The 26,270-nt window shown below is 36.7% G+C and overlaps 1 protein-coding gene across 5 annotated transcripts in view; it reads left to right on the forward strand.

Moving 5' to 3' along the window:
• The first annotated feature begins 3,234 nt into the window (after positions 1 to 3,234).
• RBMS1 (RNA binding motif, single stranded interacting protein 1) overlaps positions 3,235 to 26,270 on the forward strand; it is a 200,486-nt gene continuing 177,450 nt past the window's right edge. For 2 of the 5 annotated variants that reach the window (XM_004674612.2, XM_004674613.2), the window contains exon 1: positions 3,235 to 3,690. In XM_004674612.2, coding sequence (XP_004674669.1) covers positions 3,616 to 3,690 — 75 coding nt within the window. In that variant the 5' untranslated portion in view covers positions 3,235 to 3,615. The remainder of the gene's footprint in view (positions 3,691 to 26,270) is intronic. The other 3 variants (XM_004674614.2, XM_004674615.2, XM_012727031.1) reach the window with 2 other exon arrangements.

Genomic DNA, 26,270 nt, shown 5'->3' on the forward strand with positions numbered 1-26,270 from the left:
TAAAGCACAACACTGAGAAGCTAAAGCCACTTCCGCATGAGTTCAATTCCCGCCTGCCCCGGAGGAGACCATATGGCGTGGCAGACCTCTCCTGACACACCCACTGCTCCCCTCAGCGGTGTACTTGTTGATCTGCCTGTTCTGCTCCCCACTCTGTCTCTGGTGAAGCCTCTCACTGCCCCTGCACCTCTGGCTTGTTCCCCAGTGCTGTATGAATAGATAAATAAATCTAAAAAAGAGAGAGAGATAACAACTATTCTGAATTTTGTGTTTTAATCTTATGTTTCTTAATAGTTTTTCTTACTACTCTTGCTCTTATACAGGTTATTCTTTTCTATTTTTGAACTTCATAACAATGGAACCATGCTTTATGTTGATTTGCTCCTTTAGTATTAGCTATGAAATGATGCTGGTGGATGCTTTTAATAGTAATTTATTCACTTTCACTGCTGCCAAGCATTCTGTTGTATGCATACAGCATAGTGTTTTTATACATTCAACAATTGATAGTCACAAGTTATTCTCAGCATATTTTGAACATTCCTGTACATTTCTCGTGATGCACACATAGAAAAATTTCTTGGAGGCATATATACCTACAAGTAGAATTTCTGAGTCATGGCATACATGCAAGTGAAATTGGGTAATGCCAGATTGTTTTCTAAAGCGGGGTGAGTACTCATTTATACTCATCTGTACATTTATACCAGAAAGCAGTATGTTCAAGATTTTGCCTTCTTCCTTATCTTCACCTACACTTGCTATTTTCAGAGTTCTTAATTTTTGCCAATGGTGCATGTGCAGTAATATCTTATTATTTAAATGTTTGTGTTTCTTTTACTACAAGTGAGTAAGAAGACATCTTTTCATATATTATAGGGACATTTGTGATTCCCCTTCTATTAACTGCCCACATTCATCCCCCCTCTGTTAAATGCCCATATTTTTTTGCTCACATTCTCAAGCACTGTTTTTCTTTTTCTTATTAATTCCAAGGAGTCCAAGGAGTTTTTTTTTTACATAATCTGTACATTAATCTTTTGAAGTCATATACATTGCAAATAACTTTTTTTGTGATGTACTTATTTCACTCTTTTCATATGGAATCCTTTGATGAATCAGTGTTCTGAATTTTAATATAGTGAAATTAGTCAATCATGCACTGTTGGTCACCTTATTAAAGAAATCTTTTCCTCTCTTGAAGCTAAAAAGATTTTTCCTTACATTGTCCTCTAACAGTTTATAGTTTTGTTTTTAACATCTAGGTCTTTAATTCACTCATTTTTTTTTTCTGTCCCTTTTGTGAGGCAGGGCTCCAATTTCATTTTTTCCATATGGGTAACCAATTGACCCAGAATCATTTATTGAAAAGCTCATTCCCCACTGCAGTACCAACTCAGTCATAAATCAAGTGTCTACATAATTGTGGGTATGCTTCTGGGCTCTCTAAAACAGGATGAGTTTTTATCACCCAGAAAAAAGTAGAACAGTCTAAGTTTAGTAATGTCCCTTTTCACCTCAAACCTAGAACTTTGGAGATTGTTCTTAACTTGTTCTCTTCCTTCCATCACTCCTCCAAACCATCATCTCTAGTCCTCCTAGGATCTTAAATTCAGTTCATGTCAGTTTTCTGTTGAAAAATCATAAAAGTGTTCCAAAGGAAAACAATATATAGAAATATTTTAAGCTCCCTAACTAGCTAATGAACCTCTTCAAACTCAGACTGACATGATCTCAACAGTACCAACCAAGTAGCAGAAACTCAGTAAATGCTATTTTCCTTGTAGGACTTCACATAGGTTAACTGAACACTACTTGCCTACTGGCATATAAAATGTTCTCATACGAACTTACATATATTTTGCTTTGTCAAATATATAACTTAGACGTCTAAATTATACAAGGATTATAATTTTTCAATACATTATTTCAATGTTTTAACATATTTTAAACCCACTTTGAAATGTCATCATAGAAAAATGTAGCTGTTTAACAAAATCATGCATTCTATTTCAGTTTTACTTACTTTTGCAGTTAGGAAAATAGGTTCCCAGAAAGCTAAATTGACAGACTAATCAAGGTCTATTTAATAACAAGTGAATTTTACGTTACATTATATTTAATTACATGTATAAGAACTCCAATTTGGAGATGCTTTCTTAATTATGAATATTTCCATATTCTCTTTCTTTTGAGTTAAAATATCAACGTCTTCAGGCAGGTCCAGGGACCAATTAACACCATTAATTTATATACAGTTATGTAGTGAATTTAGCCACTGCTGTCTGAGGCTGTCAAGATCGGTGACAATTAGGAGATGGAGAGAGGCAGAAAGAGACTGACTTTATATGTCACTGAAGCACACTGCAACAATATGCCAGCGTGACTTTCAAAATGGCCTTAAAATATTCCAAACTCAGGGAGTTTCCTTGCTCCTGAGTGGGAGTTGACAGACTGTCTGGCAGCATTAGAAAGAGGCAGGGAAAAGCTGATGTCTATATTGTGTCCTTTAATAATAACATTTTGCCTCTTTGCAGAATCTCACCCTTAGATCCCATCTATTTGGTGTGTGTGTGTATGTGTGTGTGTGTGTGTGTGAGAGAGAGAGAGAGAGAGAGAGAGAGAGAGAGAGACAGACAGACAGCCAGACAGACAGAGAGAGACAGATTTACCTCCCCTCGGGCAGAGAGCAAGGTTTCACCTCTCACATCTGGGAAAACCAAACCGAAGGACACTAACCCTCCCAAGGTCACCTAGGAAATTAGTGTTTGTAGCCTGGAGGGTGAGGGAACAGAACCCAGGTGTCTCTACTCCAGCTTTGTGGTTGGAAACTAAATCATTTTCCTTCCCTTGTGAAAAAAAAAAAAAATCACTGGGCGGGGGAAATGAGAGATTATCAGATTTCCTCCTCTTTCCCTTTACCTTCCCTTCCCTACCCTTTACGCAGATACAAACTCATGAAAGCAAATGAGGTGTCACTCCGCAGTTCTTAAGCTGGGCTCCCCAAACCCAGTCTCCCTCCTCCCCCAAACATCCATACAAAGCGTTCTGGGTTCCCAGGGCTTCAGCCCATCCAACTGCACGCCTGGGAGGTGAGGAGTGGTTAAAACTCAGCCCTCACCTCCAGCGCGTCCCGGGCTCCGCGGCGTCCAAGCCCCGCCCCCGCCTGCCCTTCCCCCCACGGCCTCTGCACGCCAGCCCCTCTCCCCTCTTCCCTTCGGGCGCACCCACCCCAGATGCCGCCCGGCTCGGAGCTCTGCCGCCGCCGCCGCAGCACTTTCCACTTGTATTGATCACCTCCCAGCCCTGTTCTGCCTGCTAGCCAGTGCGGAGCGCGGCCAGAGCGCCAGACCTTGGCAGCCCCGGAGCAGTCGGGCTCCGGGAGGCAACTCCTTGGGAGCTCCCTGTCCGGGGTTCCCTCTGCGCTTTGCAGTGTCTTTCTCTCCGCTTGAGAGAAGGAGAAGAAGGAGGAGGAGGACGTCTGGTCCCGGCTGGGAGGTGGAGCAGCGGCTGCCGGCGCCGCCGCCGCCGCCGGAAAGGGAGAGGCAGGAGAGACCGAGACTTGGAAACCCCAAATTGCCCGCGACCCTGCACGGCAGGCTCCCTTCCAGCTTCATGGGCAAAGTGTGGAAACAGCAGATGTACCCTCAGTACGCAACCTACTACTACCCCCAGTATCTTCAAGCGAAGGTAAAGGGGCGCCGGGGGAGGGGGTCTTTGGAGGAAGGGGCGCCGGGGGCACGCGCGGCTTGGGCCCTGGGAGGGGCGCGCACCTTGAGCCCCCGCCGCCCCCAGTGGAGTTGATGGAAGGTTGCTAACTATAGCGCTGGCCTGGGTGAGCCGCGCGGCGCGCGGGGCGGCGGCTGCCGGGGGAGCGGAGTGCGGGATCGGGTTACAGAAAGCTGCGGGGGGAGAGACTAGACAGGAAAGAGCCGCCGGCCCCTTCCTGGCCCAGGAGGCGGGAGGGTCGCGGGGCCGAGCGTTGGCGGCTGGGCTGCAGACGCCTGGGGCCCGCCGCAGGACTCACTGGCGGCGCGGCTTCTCGACCCCTTCTTTTGGGCCTCGCCCTGTGAACAGTAACTCTTGACTTCCCCTCGGAGAAGTGGGGAGCCTCCAGTCCCTGGGGACTCCTCTGAACCTCCCGCGCGCGCGAGGTCTGAGGTTTTGGGGAGGCGGGGTGGGAGGGGGGCCGACGAGTCAGTCTCCTCCCGCCTCCGGTCCGGCACGCCCGCCCCTCGCCTTGATCTTTGTGCGGTGTGGCACTTCACCTGGTTACTGATTTCTACTTTTACGCTGGTGTTTTGGGTAGAAAAGTGGCCAAAGTTCACTCAGCATTCATTGATGTCCTTTTTAATCTTCTCTGTAGCTTTTGCAAAGGAGGGACAATGGGCAGATTTCACTGCAAAGAAGTGACTTTGTATTTAGTTAAAAAACAAAACAGACTACCTTATATGTTTACCACGGATCGATTTCCATTGGGCTTTCTCAAAAGTGGCCTTGGCACACTCGTAGGTACACAAATGATGACATGGGGCCATGCAAATTGCGCCTGGCTTTCTAGGACCCTGAGTACTTTGTTAGTGAGCCTGTTTTATTTTTTGCAATAAGAATTCGATATCTTCTGAACTGCCTTAAATCTATCAGAACCATGAAGAGTGAGGGTTTCATTGCTTTGGAAGCTTTCCCCTCTATTGGGGAACCCTGAAGTTGGATGCCTCAGCCTTCATCAGCAATTAGCACCTCTTATTACAATTCCAGGTGCCCCTCTTGCTCACAAAAGAAGCAAGTATGGATGCAACCTCTGAACTTCCTTTGGGAGGTTGTAATTATGTCCTGCTTGCTAGCAGAGGGCATTTCTGGCCTGGTGCAAAGAATCTCTGATTCAACCTTGATAAGGTTTTCTTTCTTGGAGTGTGTGGTCCATGTTTTGTGCCTATAACTTAGGTCTGTATTTACCCATGTAGAAAAGGATACTTGTCAGAATAGACATTTCCTACCACTCATTTCACATCTCCCAAATTCTTATTTTACTTTGGGTCACCGGAAAGCTGCTGGATTAGATGGTGACTGCAAGGTTATCCATTATTCATTGCTTAGTGGTTCTCGCATATTTGTGTTCAGGGACTTTAGTGAGGTGTCCATTTTTTTGTGAGCTACATTATAAATATAAGTTGTTCAAAGAAATTTGGAAGTGTAATCAATGCATTACCTTTTAGATATCATGTATGTTTAATGTACTTGTTTAAATTATGCAGCACTGGGTGCCCAAAGACAACCTATTCAACACTTAACTATATGAATAATAAATATATATGCTCAGGTGAAGAAGAAAAAAGGCCATGTTTCTAAAGGCACATTCACCCCAGTAAATTTTATGTACCATTAGTAAGTTAGAAACCAAGTACATAGCATTTAATACAGCTAATGCAATGCCATTTGGCTTTTTTTTTTTTTTTCCCCCGGTAAATAATTGAAGAGAGAGACAAGCAGCAAGAGCCTGCTCTAGTAATTAGGGTCGGATCCCAGAAAGCTTTAGGGCCCATTTTCTGAAAGTGTGCTTCCTGCATAAAGCATTTACTATTGATTTGTGTTACGGTAACTGACATTCTCAAAACATATTTTGCTGTTTCTGGTATGAAATCTGAAATCCTATTAACTCCAAATCTCTTTGTTTCCGGAGAAAGCCACGCATCTCAGTTGACCTATATATCATGGTATTAAAGTTTGATAATTAAATTCAAATTCCCTATTGTAACGTATCTTGATTATCTCTAAAAGGGCATCTCATAGGATGTAAAGTGACTAGATGCAGATTTTAGGTAAGCTCAATTTGGAACACAGAGCCCATTTCCCCCCCTCTCTTGTAACTAACTGTTGGTAACATGGGTAGTGTGAGTCATTAAAAAAAGTCTTCATTTGATTTGTGGTTAGTTTAAAAACAAGAATTGCATAATCTACCTGAAGAATTAAACTCACTTAGACTATATTGTCTACAGTGATGATTTGTGCCTCTGTGTGTGGGGCATGTGTGTTTTAACCTTCCTGAAATGTGGGTAGAAAACGCCACTCTGTTTAAAGTACAGTGACATGTTTGCTAGTTAGAGTTGTTTTGAAACTTCTGTTTGGAAGCTGTATCAAAAACTGAGGAATGGCACAGCCCTTTACAATGTGATACTTGACTCAGACTTATGATAAAGAAGTGCATGTGATTGTACTGAACTGAGAAAAACTAAACAGATAGGATTTCTTTTGTCAGAAGGAATAGACAGATACCAATTAAAATGGCACTTAAAATGCTTTTATTACCATATTTTAATAGTTAACATATGTCAAATCTTCCTTCTTGTGTTAATAATCCAGAGTCTGTTTTGACAAGTTTATTTTGTTATTTTTTTTCCCACGAAAACATATTAGCTAGTTCTATATTTTGTTAACAACAACAAAAAAATCATTTATGGGGCTGTTAGAACTTGTGACCATATTGCTGTGCTTTGTGCTTTGACAGAAGGACAGAATCGTTAGAAAAAGTAAGGCATCTGCAGTAAACATAAAGTTGAGGATGTAATGGAAAGGCAGGGCATGGATGGAAAGGAAGGAGATTGTGACTTTTTAAATAATGCCTTAGTGTAAGGGTAACAGATTTCAAGTATCCTTATTTTACATACTTCTTGGATTTTTCTCATTTCTCTGTCAGGATGGCTATATCATGATACGTTCTTTTTAACACCTGATGCATTCATTTGGAGATGTAGTTTGATGTAGCTTTGTAAATAAAAGCACATATTTTTTGAAAAGGTTTTCTGAATTATAAAATGATTTATGCTATGTTATAAAAAATTAAATTTGGTATTCACTTTTCAGCTGCACAGAAACAATTCTGATCATTTAACATATTTTAAACTACTGATTTGTATATACACATTTCCAAACTATGGTTATATTATTTTCACCTTTTTGTAAAGGCAAGCCTTGACTCATGGTGTATTTATTTCAAAGATAATACAACACTGCTAATGCATGTGTGCAACTATTTATGGAATTGTAATACTTATTTCTATTTCTTTTGAAGAAAGGGAAGTACAAAATAATCTTTACATGATTAATTAGCTAATACTTCATACCAACTAAAAGCAATTTGACATACTTAATCTCTAATCATTGAGTTATCAAAATGTATTTCTGAAAAGATACCAAATTTAAGTTTTTAATATATACAATGTTAGTTTCTATATTGAAGAAGCATTTGTTTCTAAAGCAGAACATAAGTTTGATTTAAAACCATTTTTGTGTAAGTGTATAACAAAGAACATATCTGAACCTAGCTTCAAAAACTAAAAAATAATGGGGGGGAAAGTTAGGATTCTATTAAGAACAAAGTAAAACAAAACACTTTTTTCCTGAATGAAATTTTTGTGTACATTGCATTCCAATGAAACCCTAAAGTTTTACTCAGAGGTAGTCAAATGAATATTGTGTCAATCTGTTTTATTTCTCTGGAAATTAAGGGTTATGATTTGATATGTAGAACTCCTAGGTATAGTAAGGGTTGAAGGTACAGAGGCATAATAAGATTTGAGGTGCTTTGTGTTTAAGAAGTAATCACACTAATGAGATGAATGAAGTTTGCACAATTAAGTTGATCTATTGATGCATTATTTTATACTGACAAATGTACCTTATTTCTTAGAAGAGATAGTATCTGGAATAGTATGTCGGAAGACTCAAGGTTGTGGAAATATTAAAAGAAGATACATTATAATACAATATTGTAGATCAACTTTCTCTCCAATATTTATTTCTTTTGAAATTCCTATTATATATTTTTTAAAACATTGGGAGCTAAATCTTAAGTTACTAGAAGGGGGCAGGATAAGACAAATGAAGAGAAAAAGGAAAATATTCTGTCATTTATTATTAATATAACTAGGTATCTCTTACATGTTTGGCAACCTTGGCTTTGAGTTTAAATTCAAGTGTGGGGTATTTCTGTATAATACACTTTCAAGAAAAAATATTTAAAACCTTTAATGACATATTGCTTGGACTTTGTATTTTGCTTAATAGTTAGCTGACTTTTCCATCACCCTAGTTTAATAGTACCAAAATATGTTCCCTTTAGCTAAAGACAAAAACATCATTTTTCCTTTTCTTTTTACTACAGAGGGAGTTGCCAGAAACATCCTTTTCCTCCCTATACCTACTTAACCAATATAAATCATGTGAGGAATACATCGAATAAAAGGATAAGTGCTTAGTTAAAAAATGATGTGGCACTTAAATAACATTCATTCTTTTAAAAGAGGTGGGCTTTCTTGTCTAGCTTATTTTCTGTGAACATGATGTCATAGTTCCACATTAAGTCTCCCTCCCTAGTTCCCTGTTTGATTTGTGAGTGGTAACTAGACAGATACCTCTTATTGACTATTACTATTCAGAATAAGTACATACAAAATATTTTAGACTAGGACAATTATTGTAAACTAAAGTTTACAAATATACAACACAGCCTAATATCTAATGATTTCTCAATATAGTTGGACTTGGACTTGTGTTTTGACTTATTTTGTTCCTATAATGAAAACTTATGCCTGATCTATGAATGTAGTAAGACAAGTCCTATATCATTTGGTCAGTGCTTAATGAATCAAGAGTAACCTTTTGTGTAATTTTTATTAAAGGTGATGGTACCATAAAGAAAATCTCATAAGATTATGTGAGAAGGGGATGTCACATAGGAAGAACTAGTGATACCTGTGTCTCTGACTCCTCACTGGCTCTAGTACCATAGATCAGACTTTTTGATGTATAATTTTTAAGAAAATCCCTTTTTTCCTATGTATTTGTGCTTTGGTTAAAAACAGTTATTTATTTAGTGGGTAATAACTAAGATATAAACTAGCACTGAGGTGTTCCAAATGCTAGTTATTTCTGTTGCATAAGCCATCCAGCTTTTTACTCTGATCATTGAACTTTATGGGAAGAAGCCAGAACATACCAAGTTGATCTTAATTGGAATATTTAAATTTGTGTTAAATCATCTATTTTTAAGAAAATGAGATGTCAGTGATTAAAGAGAGTGCTATTATGTTTGGTGTAAAATCAAACTATACATTCAAAAATTAGACATCAGGCTTGAGCATTTTGTGTGGAATGAGCTCAGCTGTTTTGGTGTCTCTGCTGTCTCATTTTCAGGCATGAGTAGTAAAACTTGACGGAACCCAGTGGGGCCTCATGAGAGACAGCACTTGGCTGATGCAGACACTTAACCACTGAGAGTTCAGTGAGATGATACACAGCAAAATGTCTTTTAGAACCCTGTGTGCTGAACACATGCAAATTTGAGCACACACACATAATTGATAGTAGAAACTGAACAATTATTCATCAAGTAGCTATGAAGGGGAAGAAATTGACTGAGATAGCAGCACAGAGATGGCAACAGCTAGCTAAGCTTACTGAACGTGTTTCTTCCATAATCTAGCACCTTGTTTTTATAATGCATCAAGTGTTCTTAGTGTAATTGTATTACATTTTAATGTTTAAAACAAACACTGGAAAATAAGCATGCCAAAGATGTGGAGGGAGAGAGAGAGAGACAGGGAGAAGGGAGAGGGTGGGAGGGAGAAAGAAACACCAACCCGCAAACATCGCATCTCCACCTCCTAGGGGAGAACATGTATAAAATTGAGCAATGTTGTTTTCCATACATTGTTTTTTAGCTAATTTGTAAAAGGATGCATTTGTCTTTCAGAAGATGGAGAATATCTTCTGGATGTTGAATAGGAAGTAAAAAAGAGATGAGATCCTTATGTGAACCAGCTAATTTGCTTATAAATTTAGTAGTGCAAATGCAAAATCAACGTCCTGTGGATGATTTCCTGCATTGGCTGTACATTTAAATGTATTTTGGAATTAGGTTAAGTTTTTAGCTGGCAGTTTATTGGAAAATTGCTGAGGCACACAAAAGGCTAAAATACTAATTAATCGATTGTATTTCCTGAGTGACCCCAAAGCACCATTCTCTGTAGTTAACATTGGGAAAGGTTATGGAGTGTAATAATCTAGTTCCCACTCTGTGGTACCTCCTTCGCTCAGGGAGAAGGCAGGATAGATACAGTACAAAAAATAAACAGAAAAACTTTACAGAGTAATACATCCAGGAGACAGCATATTAACTAAGGGTGGAGGGACAGAGAAAGCACTAAAATATATGTGGGATTAAAAATCCTACCATAATTTTTGTAAGTGAGAATAAAATACTAATAAAAGTTATAGTAAACCTATGAGCTTTGGAAAGCAATTGGGCTTTATATTAATGAATGAAATTTTCTTGAATTGATAATCAGCATTGTTTTGTAACTTTTCTATTTCATAATCCTTTCATATGAACTTTTTTTTTGAGTTTTTAAAATGTTAAAAAGAATCATGTTAACTCCTTCCCCTTAACATTTCATATTCAGTTACTGTATTTTACATGACTAGTTTTCCAGTTTCATGTTTATAAATGAGCTATTAAGTCAACCTACAAGCATTTGACAGACTGAGAATATAACCCTTAAACGATGACGTGATGGTTATATAGAAATGTTACTTTTATTATGTGAAACCATTAGAAATGGTGCTTGTTTCTCTTAATACATTAGCCTGTTCATGGCAAAGCACATGTTTGGAGTTTTGTTAATGCTGCTAATTAGATCATTGTGTGTCTGCATTGACACAGGTTGATGCTGTGTCTAATGTGAGTTGGCATTTGCAGAAAATAGCAGACCTATATTTTATTCCTGATCTTTGGTGAGTATAGTTTTTTAAAAAAATTTTTACTTTGGCATTATGTAACTTTAATTCTTAAGGCTTTGCAAATATATCTACCTCCTTCTTGGAGTCACAGTGCCCTCTGGCCTCCGATACACACAACCCATCTCTCTGCTCTTCACATTGAACATATGTCCTTAGGCTGCTGCGTCCTTTGATAAGGACTGATTTCAGGGAAAATTTTTGTGAAACAAAATAAATCATTTCATGTATCACAAATGATTAAAATCTTGGAGAAAAAAATATGTCATTTCCCCAGCCCATTTCATACAGCGTCCATTTTGCTTTTTTATAAGTTAAAAAATTTAATAAGTAGAATAGGTAGAGTTGGATAAATACATAATGGAATCGTGTGCTCTTCCCTTGAGTTTTGTGGGAAAGAAATCAATGTTACCAAATAGGAATTTTTGATTATAAACTTACATCATTTTGTATTTAAACTAGTCAAAGGATGCCATTTTTTTCTCTCTATTTTAGCACTTTATTGTAATTTTGATAATTGCAATTGGGAGTATATTTTCATGGAGAACCTCCAAACCCTTCTTGTAAAACACAGTGAAATATTTTCTGAAATTATATAACAAATCTTAAGTAAAATATTTGAGAGGTTATAAGCAAATTTTAAATATTATTAGAAACCACAAACAACAATTTGAATTCATCACCACAGAGGTTTTGACAAAGACAGACATTTTTGACGAGAAGAATTTTCCAGTTTTTATTTTTAGGTCACGAATTGAAATGCTCCTTAGGTCCTCTCTGCCCTCTAAAAAGCACAGCATTGATCATTTTCATTGTTTTAAAAATAGAAGTCTTGAAATAAAAGTGTTCCTAATCTAAGCCAATTCTTAGGTTTCATTCTATGTGATTAATTGTATACTTTTTTATTTTTTAAAAATAATATGTTTATTTTTACATAATGTTGTGCCTTTTTCCATCTCAGTTGTAATCCCTGTGGGTTTCTCATCACTAGATCACCTGTGTGCCATCACTGTAGTCCAGTGCATTTCCCCTCTCCCCCGATTTGTGATCCCATCCCCCACTGTGCACCGTAAAGTGTCTCTGGTATATAGTTGTTCATTATTATTATTATTTTCTCCCCTGGTCCTTTATACTCCTGCTATGAGTGAAACCATCCAGTGTTTTTCTTTCTCTTCCTGGCTAATTTCACTAAGCATGATACTTTCCAGCTCCATCCATGTTGCTGCAAAAGGCATGTGTGTGTGTGTGTGTGTGTGTGGGTATGCATTTTATTACTAAGTAATATTCCATTGCATATGTGTACCACATCTTTTTATCCAGTCATCTGCTTTTGGGTATTTGGGTTGATTCCATGTCTTTCCAATTGTAAATAAAGCAGCAATAAAATTGGGGGTGCAGGTATCTTTTTGAATCAGTGTTTTTGTGTGTTTTGGGTAGATACCTAGGAGTGGGATTGCTGGCTATACTTTTTTAAAGAAGTATTTTATTTATGCATACAGAACTGGGGGTCAGGCCAGAGGTGCAAGGGTGGTGAGAAAATTCACAGAGACAGAGTGGGGAGCAGAACAGGCAGATCGATGAAGTACACTGCCGAGGAGAGCAGTGGGCCGGTCAGAAGAGATCTACCACGCCATGCGGGTTACCTCTGGGGCAGTTATCGAACTCATGCTGAAGTGGCTTTAGCTTCTTAGTGCTGTGCTTTAACCTGTTGCACCACCAGGAAGGGCCTAATTGTATACTTTTAAAAAACATCACTAATACAGAAAGAGTTATCAGAGATACATTTACCAAAATGCTACAACTTGGCAGATGGTATTTTTCTAGAGCTCTGTGTGATTTGTTTAGTTTGGGTATGTATACTTTAACTTACAAATGAGTTGTGTTTGCCACAGGTTTTGTTCCCAAAATCACTTAGCAGTTATTTAGAACTTGGAACTTTGGCCTATATTTCATATAAAAATTGTGATTCTTAATGATAGTGTCCCAGTTAAACCACAAAAGCCTATATAAAAGTAACTCACTTTATAATTCACAGGTAGTTGTTCCATGCTAAGTATACAGTAGGCCCAAATCACTGTATTGGAGATTGTGCCTGTGGAGGGGGTGTGTGTTGAGAGTTGGAACTCTGGTCAGCCATCTTTGACCCTTTTAAGGAGAGAGAAGGTTTCTCTAATTCACTGGAGAGGCAGTTGGAAAAGAGGCCCCTTGCACTACTCCAATAAGACTTTGAGCATCTGGGACAAAGGGACTGAGTTTCTACAGTAGATGGCAGTGGCTTGTGAAGTCTGCTGAATAAAGGATTTGCAGGACTGGAAAATGTGGACTCCAGATCCCTTCTCACGCTTAGATTAGGTCCTCAATCATCTCTTTTCTTTTCTTGTGCACTGGAGACTTCAGGGATAATCTCATTCCCTTTCCCACCAGTCAAATAGTTTCAAAAGCAACCCAAGCCTTTCCAGTAGTGCTTTACAATTTAGCTCATCACTGGCTACATTATTGCTGCCTCATAGATTTCCTTGCTTTTCTCTATCACTGAATCAAGCATACAGCTCTTGAAGTTTGTAACATGAAGGGAAACCATCCAATAGTGGTTCATAAATGTTGGGTTCTCCAACATTTGAGATGTGCCTTGAGAATCTAATGGCACATTTCCATTAACATCAGATTTTCATTGAGGTTCAGCCTATGGCTCACAGGCTAAGAGTTCTATCCTTGGGCCCTCCCGGTGGTGCAGCCGGTAAACGCAGCATTAAGAAACTATAAGCCACTTCAGCACGGGTTCAATCCCCAAACCCGGAGGTGACCCACATGGCGAGGCAGACCTCTCCTGACCCGCCCGCTGCTCCCCTCAGCAGCGTACTTCATCGATCTGCCTGTTCTGTTCCCCACTTTGTCTCTGGTGAATTCTTTCACTGCCCCTGCACCTCTAGCCTGTACCCCCCCAGTTGTATACATAAATAAATCTTAAAAAAAAAAAAAAAAAGGAATCCTACCCTAAAGGAGAACCAAAAACCAGAGTCAATCTGTGCCTAAGAGAGTGACTTGGAATGTCGGTACTTTGATATTTTGTTTGTGGTTCCGCTCTGGGGTGAAAAAAACTAGAAGGGTCCCAGGCCTACAAAGTGGGCATGGGTGGGAAAATCATGGGTTTGGGAAATCTGTGTGCTTTTTCTCTGCCTGCCCTTTTCTTACCACACCTGCTTTTTCCCCTCTTCTCTTCCATTCCTGTCCCTAATTTTTCTTCCTGCACACTAAGTTTAATGCCATCTGGACTCCTTCCCTCTGACCAGCTACAAATATGTGTATTAGTGGTGGATTTTCCAGGGTGATAATTGCCACATGTAAGTTGCTCCCACTGCAAGTTTCTTAATTTTCTAAAAAAATCTTTACTGTCTCTTAAGGCTGCACGTTACAATGAATGGGATGCTAACAGAGGTTACCTTTTTAAATTGGGATTTTTGCCGGATTCTTTACCAAGTTTTATATGGAATTTTAAACAAAAAATTTAAAGAAAAATTCATTTGCTAATGTGTGTGTTATAGAGGTGCAGACATGATGTAATACTTTGAACAGAAGAGAACGTAGTTAGCATAATAGAAAATAGTTTGATGACAAGTGTATAGTCTTATGTATGAGATGGGGACTTAAATATAAACAGTGAAATGGTAAACTGTTTATATTTTTCTCCACCTATGCTAAAATTTAAAATCATACATAAACATTTTTTCTATTTCTTGAATATTTAACAAGATTATTTTATGTAAAAGTTATCATATTAGTATTGTGTTTTGTTTTTTAATTTGCAAAAGACTAAAAAGAGTCATTTCTTGCTTGGCAATAGTTTCTCAGCTTTTAATTTTAGTAGTCAAAATCACAAGTGTTGATTTTGACTGCCTTTTTTTTGTTTATGAAAAATAGATGGTATCTTAACATATAAATAGGGGTTAAATTGCCAGGGGGGACTATCTAGTGTTCTTTTCTACCCCTTTCTCTCTGTCACAGAACTTCTATTCATGTTTCATTAATAGATGATGTTCTTCAGTGCACAGCCTTTGAGGCTTCAAAATTTGATTTGACTGTGTGGTCTGATGATAGCATGTTCAGATAAGTATACTGCAATAGTGATCTGTATGTCTGGGTCTAGTGAACACCTGCTTTCTAGAGTGCAACTGCAGCACCTTTCTTTGTTTCTTCTTCCTTTGACGCTTTGATTTCAATCTTGTTAAATCCCACAAATGGGGTTGTTTTCAATATGCAAATGCTCCTACCTCCCTTTTTTTGGGGAAAAAAAGGTCAGATATTTTAAATATGAATGCATTGAGAATTTAAAAGGAGTCCATTGGGAGCACACAGCTTTAGTTCTGTTGACTGCTTGGAATACTGTTCTCAAATCATCTGGTTAAGATCATGGAATTGGTTGAGCTACCTGGCCAAATCTAATAAAATTCAGCAAATACTGAATTCGCATGATAGTAACCCAGCAAGGGACAAATACATATATAAGATGTGCAAATATATAATTAAGACATACTGCACGTACCATCATGACACACAGTGGGTTGGTTTTACTTATTTGCTATTTATGAGTCATTAAAGTGCAAATATTTTAAGTACATCATTGGACATGCTCATGTAATGGCCACTTAGTTGGACAGTCATAGCCCAGAAGCATTCTCCCAGTTTGTAGTCCCCAGAGATAACTGTTGGAATGACTTCTCTTTTTGTAGTTTGGTTTTGTTTATTCTGTTTCATAAAAATGACATCCTGTCATATGTGTCACTTTATATCTGGCTCCCTTAGGTCAACATTTTGGTTTGATTCATTCATGTTATATGTAGCCCTTGTTGGTTCATTTTTCAATGTTATATGGTATTCAATCAATCATAGCATATGCCACAAATTTAGTCTTCATTTGGATTACTTTAATTTGGGGCTATTACAAATAAAATTACTGTAATTATTCTTGTTAATAGCATTTGGTCAACTTACAAGGGAGGAACTGCTAGGTCATAGGACATGTTTATGTTCAGCTTTGGTAGATATTGCGAATTTTCCATGCCTACCAGCAAAGGGTGAGATATCTAATTGCCATACCTGTCACTAACACTTGTTATTGTCATTCTTTTTAGTTTTACCCATTCTGGTGGGTGGTATCTCACTTTTTGGTTTGCACTTCCCTGATAATTGATGTCGTTAAGCACTTTTTCATATATTTAATGGCCAATTGGACATCATCTTTTGTAAAGCATCTTTCAAGCTTTATACCCACCTTCTAAAAGTAATGTTTTGGTTTTTTTTTGAGTATGATAACTAAATTGAGTATAATAAATAACTTTTAATTTTAATGAAATACAATTTACCCATCCTTTTTGATTATTGTTTTTTGCCTATTAAAAAAAAATCTTTGCTTAAAGGACATAAATATAGCAATGTTTTCTTCTAAAAGTGGTATTTTTACCTCTCACATTATTTTTAATTTTGTGTTTGTTATATGTAGGACAAGATTACCCTTCCCCATGCATATGTAAATTGACCCAACACCATTTATTGAAAAGATATTTTCATTTTCCAATGTTGAATTTTACTATTGCCTTTTTCTCAGTTAGATGACCACAATTATGTGGTTCTTTTTCTGAACTTCTTGTTCCTTCTATATCCTGGTGCCATATTATACTATGTTAATTACTACAGCAATATATTGGTCTTTACTGTTATGAATCATTTCATTTCCTTATCAGTTTCAGAATAAGCATCTTGATCTCCCTATAAAAATCTGTTAGAAATTTTTTTTTGGAATTGCATTAGGTCTGTAAGTCACTTTTGGGAAAATTGATATCATAACATTAATGAGTCTTACAAATATAACTCTGGTATGTCTCTTTTTATTTATTTATGAACTTACCACCATGGAAATTCATTTTTTAAGTAGTATTTCTTAAATACATACAATTATTTCTTCAAGATCTATTGTATGATAACTAGCATAGACACTCAAGAAATAATTCTTTTGAAAAAGGGGAAAGAATATTAATTTTTAGAGATCAAAATTAATTTTAGAAAGTAACTTCCCAACTAAAACTTACCATTAAGGACAGAAGACAGTCTCGTTAATTTTTCTTGAATGTGTTTCATAATTAACTATTTCTTCTTTGTATTCCTTATTTTCCTTTTGAAGCTTTGCTTATTTGGTGGTATGATGTCTCATTGTCCTGTCTTATCTATTTACAAGTTTAATTATGAATTGAAAAAGTTTTGTTTGGAGAATTTTCTGATTTCTCATTATGACCCGGATATTAGAAATTACTGCTTAGGTACAAACTTCTAAGCAATAGAACATGCTGTTCTATGGACTTCAGTTCCTTCAAACTTTTTTTTTAGATGTTCTAAAAACCTTACATATATACTTTTTAATGTTTTATACTTAAGCTTTTTAAGCTTTGATTATGGCTGTATCCATTCAGCCAAAAACAACTACATAGAACTTTCCAAGCTTGTTAGTTCTGGCTAGGTTATCTTAGGTTTAGTTGGAGGTTGAATAAATGACTTCTGAAGTCCCTTTCAACCCTAAATTTTATGACTCTACAAATTTATAACATCCAAAAATCAGAGAATGCTAGAACTCAAAGGAACTTGCAGATAATCTGATCCAAGCAAGCCACTCCTTTTACAGGTGAGGAAAGTGACTGAAAATGCAGAGGTAGAAATGGGAGTGAGGGCTGGGGAGAGGGGGATGGTAGAGAGAGAAGTATCAGGAGGGCATGAAGGAGTGAGATGGGCAGGGACTTGACCTACAGTGACTGGTCTCAGCAATAGCCTGAAGAGGAAGAAAGGAAAAAGCAGGCCACACACAGCATCAGCCATGTTTCTAGGAAATGTACCTCACAGGTTTGCCTGGCGTATGAATGTGGTCCAAATCACCAGCTGGTGTCCCATTAGGACTCCGTGGTGGTTTCTGTCAGTCTGAGCTCACTCCAGCAGGTTGGGCTGGCCACACACCTCCACTTTCTTCTGCTAGTATGACTTCTGTTCCTAGTTTGCCACAACAGTGTCCAGAGATGATTTTGTGTTGTTCTTGTTTCTAACACACCACATACGAGCTGGGGAACCCACAAGTGAACCCTGATCATCCTCCATGTCTTTTTGCCTATTTGTGCCCTTGTGCTGCTTTGGGATTCCACATTCTTAAGAGTTTTTATTTTTGGAGGCCCAGGTCTGAGGCCAAAGCTCTGTCATGTTTTGAGTGTGCCTTCCCACCCTGGCACAACAGACTCTAGACTACTGCATTCTTGCTAAACTGTCTCTATCCTGCCATTACTACCTGCTGTAACCTGTTTGGTCACTAAAGAGGAGTGGGTGGAGTGGGGCAGGTACAAAGAACCAGAGAGAATCTGACTAAATGCTTTCTGTATTTGTTGAATTTGACCTCTTCTTCACCACACTGTTGGGATCCACCTTCCACCCAATGTCATTTTTTTTTTACTATTTTCTCTTGTTTTTACCTGAGATATTTGAATACCATTGGCATTCATCATATAACCAAACTCCCAGAGCTCTGTTTTAGTCTATGATGTGGATAACCTTGGAGAAGCAAATGACATAGATGGTGACATCAACCTCCTGGACATGGCTTTCCTCAATGCCACTTGAATCTTATGTTCATTAGTGCAGAGCAGGAAGTATCATGCTTTGGCTGTATGCCACCCATTCTGGAACTCAGCACAAAGAAATGGGAATACATTAAACAAGTAAAAGAATAGTTTTTCTGCAGTTTATGGAGAGACTGACCAATAAAAATGCCTCCTTAGTTCATTCACAGCTTTTAAAGTTATTGCAGGTCACTAACTCTTTGACAAAATGGATGGTTTAATGCTAAACATGATCTGTTAAAGATTAATTAGTTGTTAAGAAAATGGTTTGTGAAAGATTTCTTGAGTCATTTGGAAAGGATGAGTTTATTTTGTTATCCTTGATTTACACCCAAATTCTCAGGAATGTAATATGGAATAAAGCAAGGTACAGCCATAGCTAGCTTTGTTTTGTTTCTCACTGCTGCAGGACTCCTTTGTGCTGATTGGTTCAAAATCTTTGTTTTCCTCCTGTGAGTATGTGTAACCTTAGCTGGTGAACTCTGCACAGGAGGAAATGACAAAAAAAAAAAGACTGTGGGTGATTTAAAATCATTAATATCATTAAGGAAACCAAGATGTTCGTGTACCAATATTAGCTGACAAGTGTTAGATGCAGAAGTTTCCAGTGTGGTCGTGTTTTAAGACTGGGGAAATACATGCCTTTGTAGACATTTAGGATTTCTTTGATTCAGAACAGTAGATTACTGTTTGAATGTTCTCTCAGGTGGGATGGAGTGAATCATTTTGAATGTTATATTGAGCCATATATTTTACTGTTAATAAGGTTCATGTGTAAATTGCTCTGAAGCTCTTCTAAAACACAACAGTAACTTTGTGTTGGGGTTTTCATTAGTTGTTTAATATTTGGCAGTGAACGATGAGCATGCTTGACACCTTAGGAGTCAAAAGTATTATGTGTGGAAGTTAAAAAAATGTACATATTTATGTATTTAAATTCTGAAAGAAAAGTTAGTGTTCAAATAAGCAAATGACTAATTGTTATCCCTACAAATTCAGGGAATTTCCTTTGTGATACACATTTACTTCCGAAACTAAAAGTCTGATTTTAGTGCCTTTCCTCTAAATTTCTTAACATGTTGTGAAACTTCTCAGCAGTTTACCCATATTGTTAAGAATATTCTTGCAAGTCCAGGGGTCTTCCCTGGTGGTGCAACAGGTTAAAGCACAGCACTATGAAGCTAATGCAGCCACTGTAGTATAAGTTTGATATCCTGCCAGGGAGGTGACCCATATGGTGTGGCAAACCTCTCCTGACATACCTGCTGCTCCCATCAGCATTGTATTTCAGTACATCTACCTGCTCTGCTTCCCACTCTATCTCTGATGAATCCTCTCACTGCCCTTGCACCTATGGCCTATACCCTAATATAAGCATAAGTAAATAAATCTTAAAAAAAAAAGGTAATATTCTTGCAAGTCCAGGTAGGAGATAATCAATTTCTGTGTTATATGTTCACTTTTGACCATTTGTAAAAATCTCATTTTAGGGATGTTTTGCAAGATAAAGCTGTAAGATCTATTAATTTGATTAATCTTTTTCTCATCATATTTTAACTTTCACTAGAATATTATTTAAACTATATCGTATAACAGATTTACATTATAATATAGTTTATGTGTAAGAATGACAAGACTGAAAAAGTCAGAAGATATCTGGAAAAAAATATAGCATGAAGTTTTATATATATACTTATGTAGATGAGTTCAGTGTAGCATTATGTTATCAATAATTTATGTACATGTGGTTTCCATAAAATGTAAGTTTAAAAAAAATAAGATTCTTAAGAAATCTATCTTGTTCATGCTTGTTTCTGTTACAAGGGTCTTAACATTTTTATGTTTTAAGATTTATTGAGTGGTACTTAATAAATATTTATTAAATTGAATCCATATCTTTTGCTTGCTAATATAATTAAGCAAAATATGAAGCACAGCCAGAATTCTTTAGGGATGAAAAGCTTCTGCTTAAATACACATGTGATGAGGACATAAACGAGCTTTTTGTTTAAATTACCAAAATCATTTTCTCAATCTCTAGTTTTACAGTTAAATGACTGTTCATGCCTTGAAAGCTTGTCAGTTTAATAGTACAGAATAATACTTCATGAAACTCAAAAACATTTAATGATTATTTAAATTAAATATCACAAATACAGTATGTATAGAAATGGGAGACTTATTAAAATGAAAATTTCTACACTCGCAATTTTTTCCAATAGTGTATGATGGGGCATTATTTTTGAAAGGCAATTAGGTTTTTTTTTTTTTTTTTAAGAACTGTATTTCTTAGCATTAGCTGGAGGTCAGAGGACCCAGAACTATTTAGAAGGATGCATGATTATATTTGTCAAGAGTTCTGATTTTGGGAAACATGTGGCATACTTAAACGAGGTATGAAAAGATGCTTAATAAACAAGAATAGTTACAAATGTGTTGGCAGTACTTAAGGAAATGTAGAGGGGATAATGACACACCCTGAGGCCACCATATGATAGACACCTTAATGCTTAGGATCTGACAGGCTAGCTGTGGGAACAGCCACCCACAGAGGGGCAGCCCCATGAAGAGGGCTTCAAAGAAGAGCAGAGAACACTGAGGACCAACCCATAAAGAGCCCACCCTGCACTCTCCTCCCCCTCTCTGACCTGCCAGCTCCTCCAGAGAAACTACAGGGAGCTCCATGTTTATCTGTTTAATTACTGCCTGGCATAAAAGGGGGTGAAGAGGATAGAGAGACAAATGGAGGTAGGGGAATCAACAAATATTCATTGAAATAAATACATGGACACTTACTTTCTTAATGTATAATTTAGTTTCGTTTATTAAAAGCTATTAATGCCTTCTTAAAATTTGCGTGATTACTCTAGTGAGTTTGACAGTAGTGAATGCCTACTATATACAAAGCATTTTTTCTGTGCTTTTGCTGTTAGTAGTGGATAACTTTTTTTTTTTTTTTTTAAAGATTTTATTTATTTTTGCATACAGAACTGGGGTACAGGCCAGAGGCTCAGGGGCGGTGAGAGGCTTCACCAGAGACAGAGTGGGCAACAGAACAGGCAGATGGTCGAAGTACACTGCTGAGGGGAGCAGCGGGCGGGTCAGGAGAGGTCTGCCACACCATGTGGTCACCTCCGGGGCTGGCGGGAATTGAACTCATGCGGAAGCGGCTTTAGATTCTCAGTGCTGTGCTTTAACCCGCTGAGCCACCAGGGAGGGCCAGTAGTGGATAACTTTTTAAGAAAATTAGCTACTAGTGAAGTTGTAGGCACAATTTTGTTCAGTAGATACTGAAAGCCACCAAAGAAGTGCTGACATAAAATATTTTGAGGTGATATTAAACATTAATCTAAAGTACTGCCTGTCAAGTAAGTTTGGAAAGTTTGCTACTGAAAGCAAGCTTATGTTATACTTCTGTCCAGTAGATCTTTGGGGGATGATGGAAGTGTTCAGTATCTATTCTGTTTAGCATAGTGGCCACTGACTCCATGGAGTAGCACAGCTACTAGGCACTTAGAATTTGGCCAGTGTGACTGAGGAATGAATTTAAAAAATTTCAGCTACATCTAGTTACTGTTCCTTCTATTGGGTAAGTAATAATAAATTGTTCTGATTTTATTTTGTGTGAACTGCATTTTGAAGAAATTGGGTCTCACACTTTCTGATCACTTACCTCCATGTATAATAGCCCTACTGGGAACCAGAATGTAAAGGGGAAAGAAGTCAAACAATGAAGGTGGAACAGGCCCTAAGGCTTTGACTAATAAAAGCAACATGAAAGATAGAATCATTTTATGTTCTATAGTATAACTTTACAAATGTACATTATATTTGTTTAAACTGAGTTGTATTTAAAAATAGGTCACAATGTCCAGGTTTCTCATTAAAAACATCTACTTAAATTAAAAACTTATGCATTTATTGTTTTTATTATGCATATATTTGATTCTTAATTACCGTTCTAGTTGCATCCATGCATTGGCAATTGATTACAAAGAAGATATTCAAATCATGAAGATTGGACGTTGAATATGTACACTGCTAGATGAAAATATGATTGATGATATATCAAGGTACATATATAACGTCTCCAAGATTTTGGTATCAAGTGGCTTTTCTTTTTTGGTTTATTTCCTTGATTTTGTGTGCATGTGTTTGTATGTATATTCAGCTTTATGTAAAATATCTTGAAATCTTATCTGAGAGTTCTCTATACCTTTTTCATAACTCTTATTCTTCTTTTTAGCTTGTCTTAAGAAACCTGCATTGTCTTGTCCAGAATCTGAAAACAAAAAACAAAAAACAAAAAAAAAACCAAAAAACCAGTTATTTAAAGGTCAGAATTACTCCATAAGGAAAAACATGATCATATCAAAATATGATATATTACCAATTATTTTTGAACATTGTATTCATGGGCCTTTGCTTTCTGATTATCCTTATTTAAGCACACATTTTGCCTACCTTTTCCATATTATGCTTTATATGTCTGTCTTTTTATGGGACTTTAGAATTATACATATTCATAGATGACTTTTAAAAAGAACAGGTTCTAAGTTTCATTATGATAAATTTTAAAAATGTCTCTTGTGCAAACTCAAGAATTTTTTGGTTTTGTATAAAAAATTCCATGACATTAAGTATATTTATATAGTTACATAACTCTCATATCAAGTAATTTTATTTTAATCCTTCTTATTGAGAAGTTCAATAAGATTTTGAATTTCGTGGATATTTTCTTTTCCCTTCCAAAAAGAACACCACTATCATCCACAAATTCTCATTCACTTTAGTGAAGAAACATCTGCTAAAATGACATCTTAAAGTGGTATTAAATTAGCAAAGCAATTGTAAGGGCACTTGTCAACACACACAAGAACAACTTGTTGAAATAATTTTTAAAATTAAAATGGCACTTTAAAGATGCATTTATTTGCTTCTTTCCACTTTGCTAAGGAAGGACTTTTGTCAGCATTCCAACTAACATTATAGATCATTGATACAATATGCTGAAGAAAGGTTGTCATTGAATATATGGGACTTGTCACAATTTGTGACTCACCATCCTTTAATATATTTTTCAAATTTGTATACTAATATCTAGCCTTAAGCATCCTCTCTCCATATTTAATTGTGTTCTTAAGTGGATACTGACACAGCAATGGAATTTTTAACTTTTATGTGTGATAAAACACATAATTAACTTATATAATGTTTTGTGAAAATATAAGTTAAGACCAGCTTAACTGTACAATATGGGTTCAGCCTACTTGTTGCCATAGTAACCAGGTAACTAGTAAAACCAAATGAGAGTTGACAAAGTTTCTCACATATTTTGTGTTGCAAATTCTTCATAGAACCTTTAATAAATGTGTTACCCTGGTAGAGGAAGAAAAGATTCAAGTAATGGAAGAGAAAAAGTCAATCTTTATTTGAGTATAGAAAGAGTGTTGAAGGAGTGGAAATTTGTATTGCTGAGAAAGAGTTTTCAGAGCAGACTATTCTGGTATTTTATACCAATTATGTGGAGCTATTGCTTTGAATAAATTTTGCTGCCCTGCTGAGATTTCCTTTTTACAAATCCTGGAGCAATTATAAGATGGAAGTCTGGAATGTATAAACAATGTCCTTTGAACAGTAAATGAGCCTCATTCTTATAAAACTCTAGGGTGGGAATGTACTACCTTTTATCCTATGGTTCTTTGCCTTTCCTTCCTCCTTAATTATTGTACAGAAACTAGTGTCGATTTTAAAAGTATACAAAAACATGAATTTTTGCCTGGAAATTAATTATAATTTCCATCAAATTAACAAAAATCTCTGTTGCTGTGGCATGAGAACCAGTGTAATTAATACCTGCTCAGTATAGCTATTGATTATGTTTCTTTATTTCCAGCCTAATGCAACAATCTATTAGATTACCTTTTTCATGGCCTGGGAACAAAACACTGTGCCAATTCAGTGCTTATGGGGGAGAAAAAGTGACACCCTTAGAACATACCAGTAGGGTGAGTTTCCAAATGTCAGCCTGTTTGATGTGACAAAGCAGTCTGCACTAATCATGACAAACAATATATAAAACCCTAAAAAGAAGTCAACTGTCACCTGGTGATAACTATAAAAAGCCTGGACTACATTAGTTCGCTGAACTTACAGACCCTATACAATGTTTACAGTGAGGTTTGGAGAGTTGCCTAGCATTGGAATATATACAATTAAACAACACAGCTGAAGGGCCCTTTTATGTCAGCACTACTGAAAAGACCGCCTTTATGCTCACATGATAGTCGTTCTTGGAACTCTTAACATAAACAGCAATAGAGAACATTCATTTGTAATACTATCTAAGTGCATGTGGGATTTTATTTTATTTTACTCACATAAACCCCCATGGAAACGAAAGATAGCAATAATAAAGGGATCACTGAATGAGAATTATTTCTTTGACTGTGAAAGAATGTAATACTTTTGTTTTGTTTGCAACTGAGCCTAAGCACTCAACTCCTTGGACTTTTATGTAAGCTTAATACAAACAGGGAGATGGTGTTTAAATTTATTGCATAGAGAGTTTTATTTGTTTAAAAGTTACTTTACACTAGAAATTAATACAAAATGCACTTTCTGGTTCCCCTTTTCAGACATTTATTAAGAATAACAAATGCAAAGGAGCAATAGAATTATAGATTAAAATGAAACCAACATAGATTTGTGTGTTAGGTCTACATCATGTTGTATGTTAGATTAGGGTAATTTAATAGTTACAGTTAGACTAGAAAAGTTGCTACTGCAACATTTATGGAACAATAAGAAAGAGTTACACAATTGAAGCAAGTTCTTTTTTGAAAATAGAAATATTAGGAGGTTGAATTACAATTTGGTCCTTTAGCAAAATATATAATTTTATATACATATTGGTGTTTTTATATTTTTTTCTTGTAGTTTCACAGGAACATTTGACTTTATAAATCTCAATATTAGTTTACATCAGTACCAAAACAAAGGAAAGCAATACCACATGATTCAATATTGAGAGGAAGATTTGAGCTCAATTTTGAAAACTAATGTTAAAGATTTAATCTCCATTTTCTAGTCTATTGTTTCCAAAATTGGGAAAAATTGTTAAGTATGATAAGCAGTGATTTGAACTCCTTGACAGAAAGCTGCCCTGTTATAATGCTGCCTAAAAAGGAGTGTCAGCCTACTAAAGACTTGCAGCGTAGCTAAAAAGCTTAAATAACTGCAAGAAACTAAAAAAATTAATCTGAGATATGAGTTTTCAATTAAAAAATGAAATATTTATGGAATCTGGCCTGAAATCTGTAGATGGAGTTCTAAATACAAATAAGATTTTTGCCCTCTACATTCTCTGGTATGAATCTTTCTCAAATACCTCATGAACATCTACTTATAGTCAGAATTGGTGAAAGGTTACATTGGGTTAAGCCAAAGGATTTTCCAAACACATCTCTACTTTTTGAAATCAGGGGAGGGCTTCTGGGACCACTAGTTGTCAAGTGGACGAGGTCAACTAAATGACCCAAATAGCCCATAAGTCACTCATGGATCATCTCAGGTAGTGTGACTGGAGCATTCCGGGACATGCTTACGTCTTTCGCAATGTAATCTACACACATTTGTGAAGTATTACTGGCTTTTTTTTTCTCCCAAGAAGGTACATATTTCAAATGTTTCCTGTATTCCTAATTTTCCATTGTTTGGGCAGTTTGGTAAACTTTAGAAAGATCCCTTTCAAATTAAAGTTTCTCCAGACCAGACTGAAGAATTCTAATTTTAAAGTTATACTTTTAAAAATTATGCTTGCAAGAATGT

This window comes from Condylura cristata, unplaced genomic scaffold (genome assembly GCF_000260355.1).
Source record: "Condylura cristata isolate star-nosed mole 26May11 unplaced genomic scaffold, ConCri1.0 scaffold00002, whole genome shotgun sequence".
Lineage (NCBI taxonomy): Eukaryota > Metazoa > Chordata > Mammalia > Eulipotyphla > Talpidae > Condylura > Condylura cristata.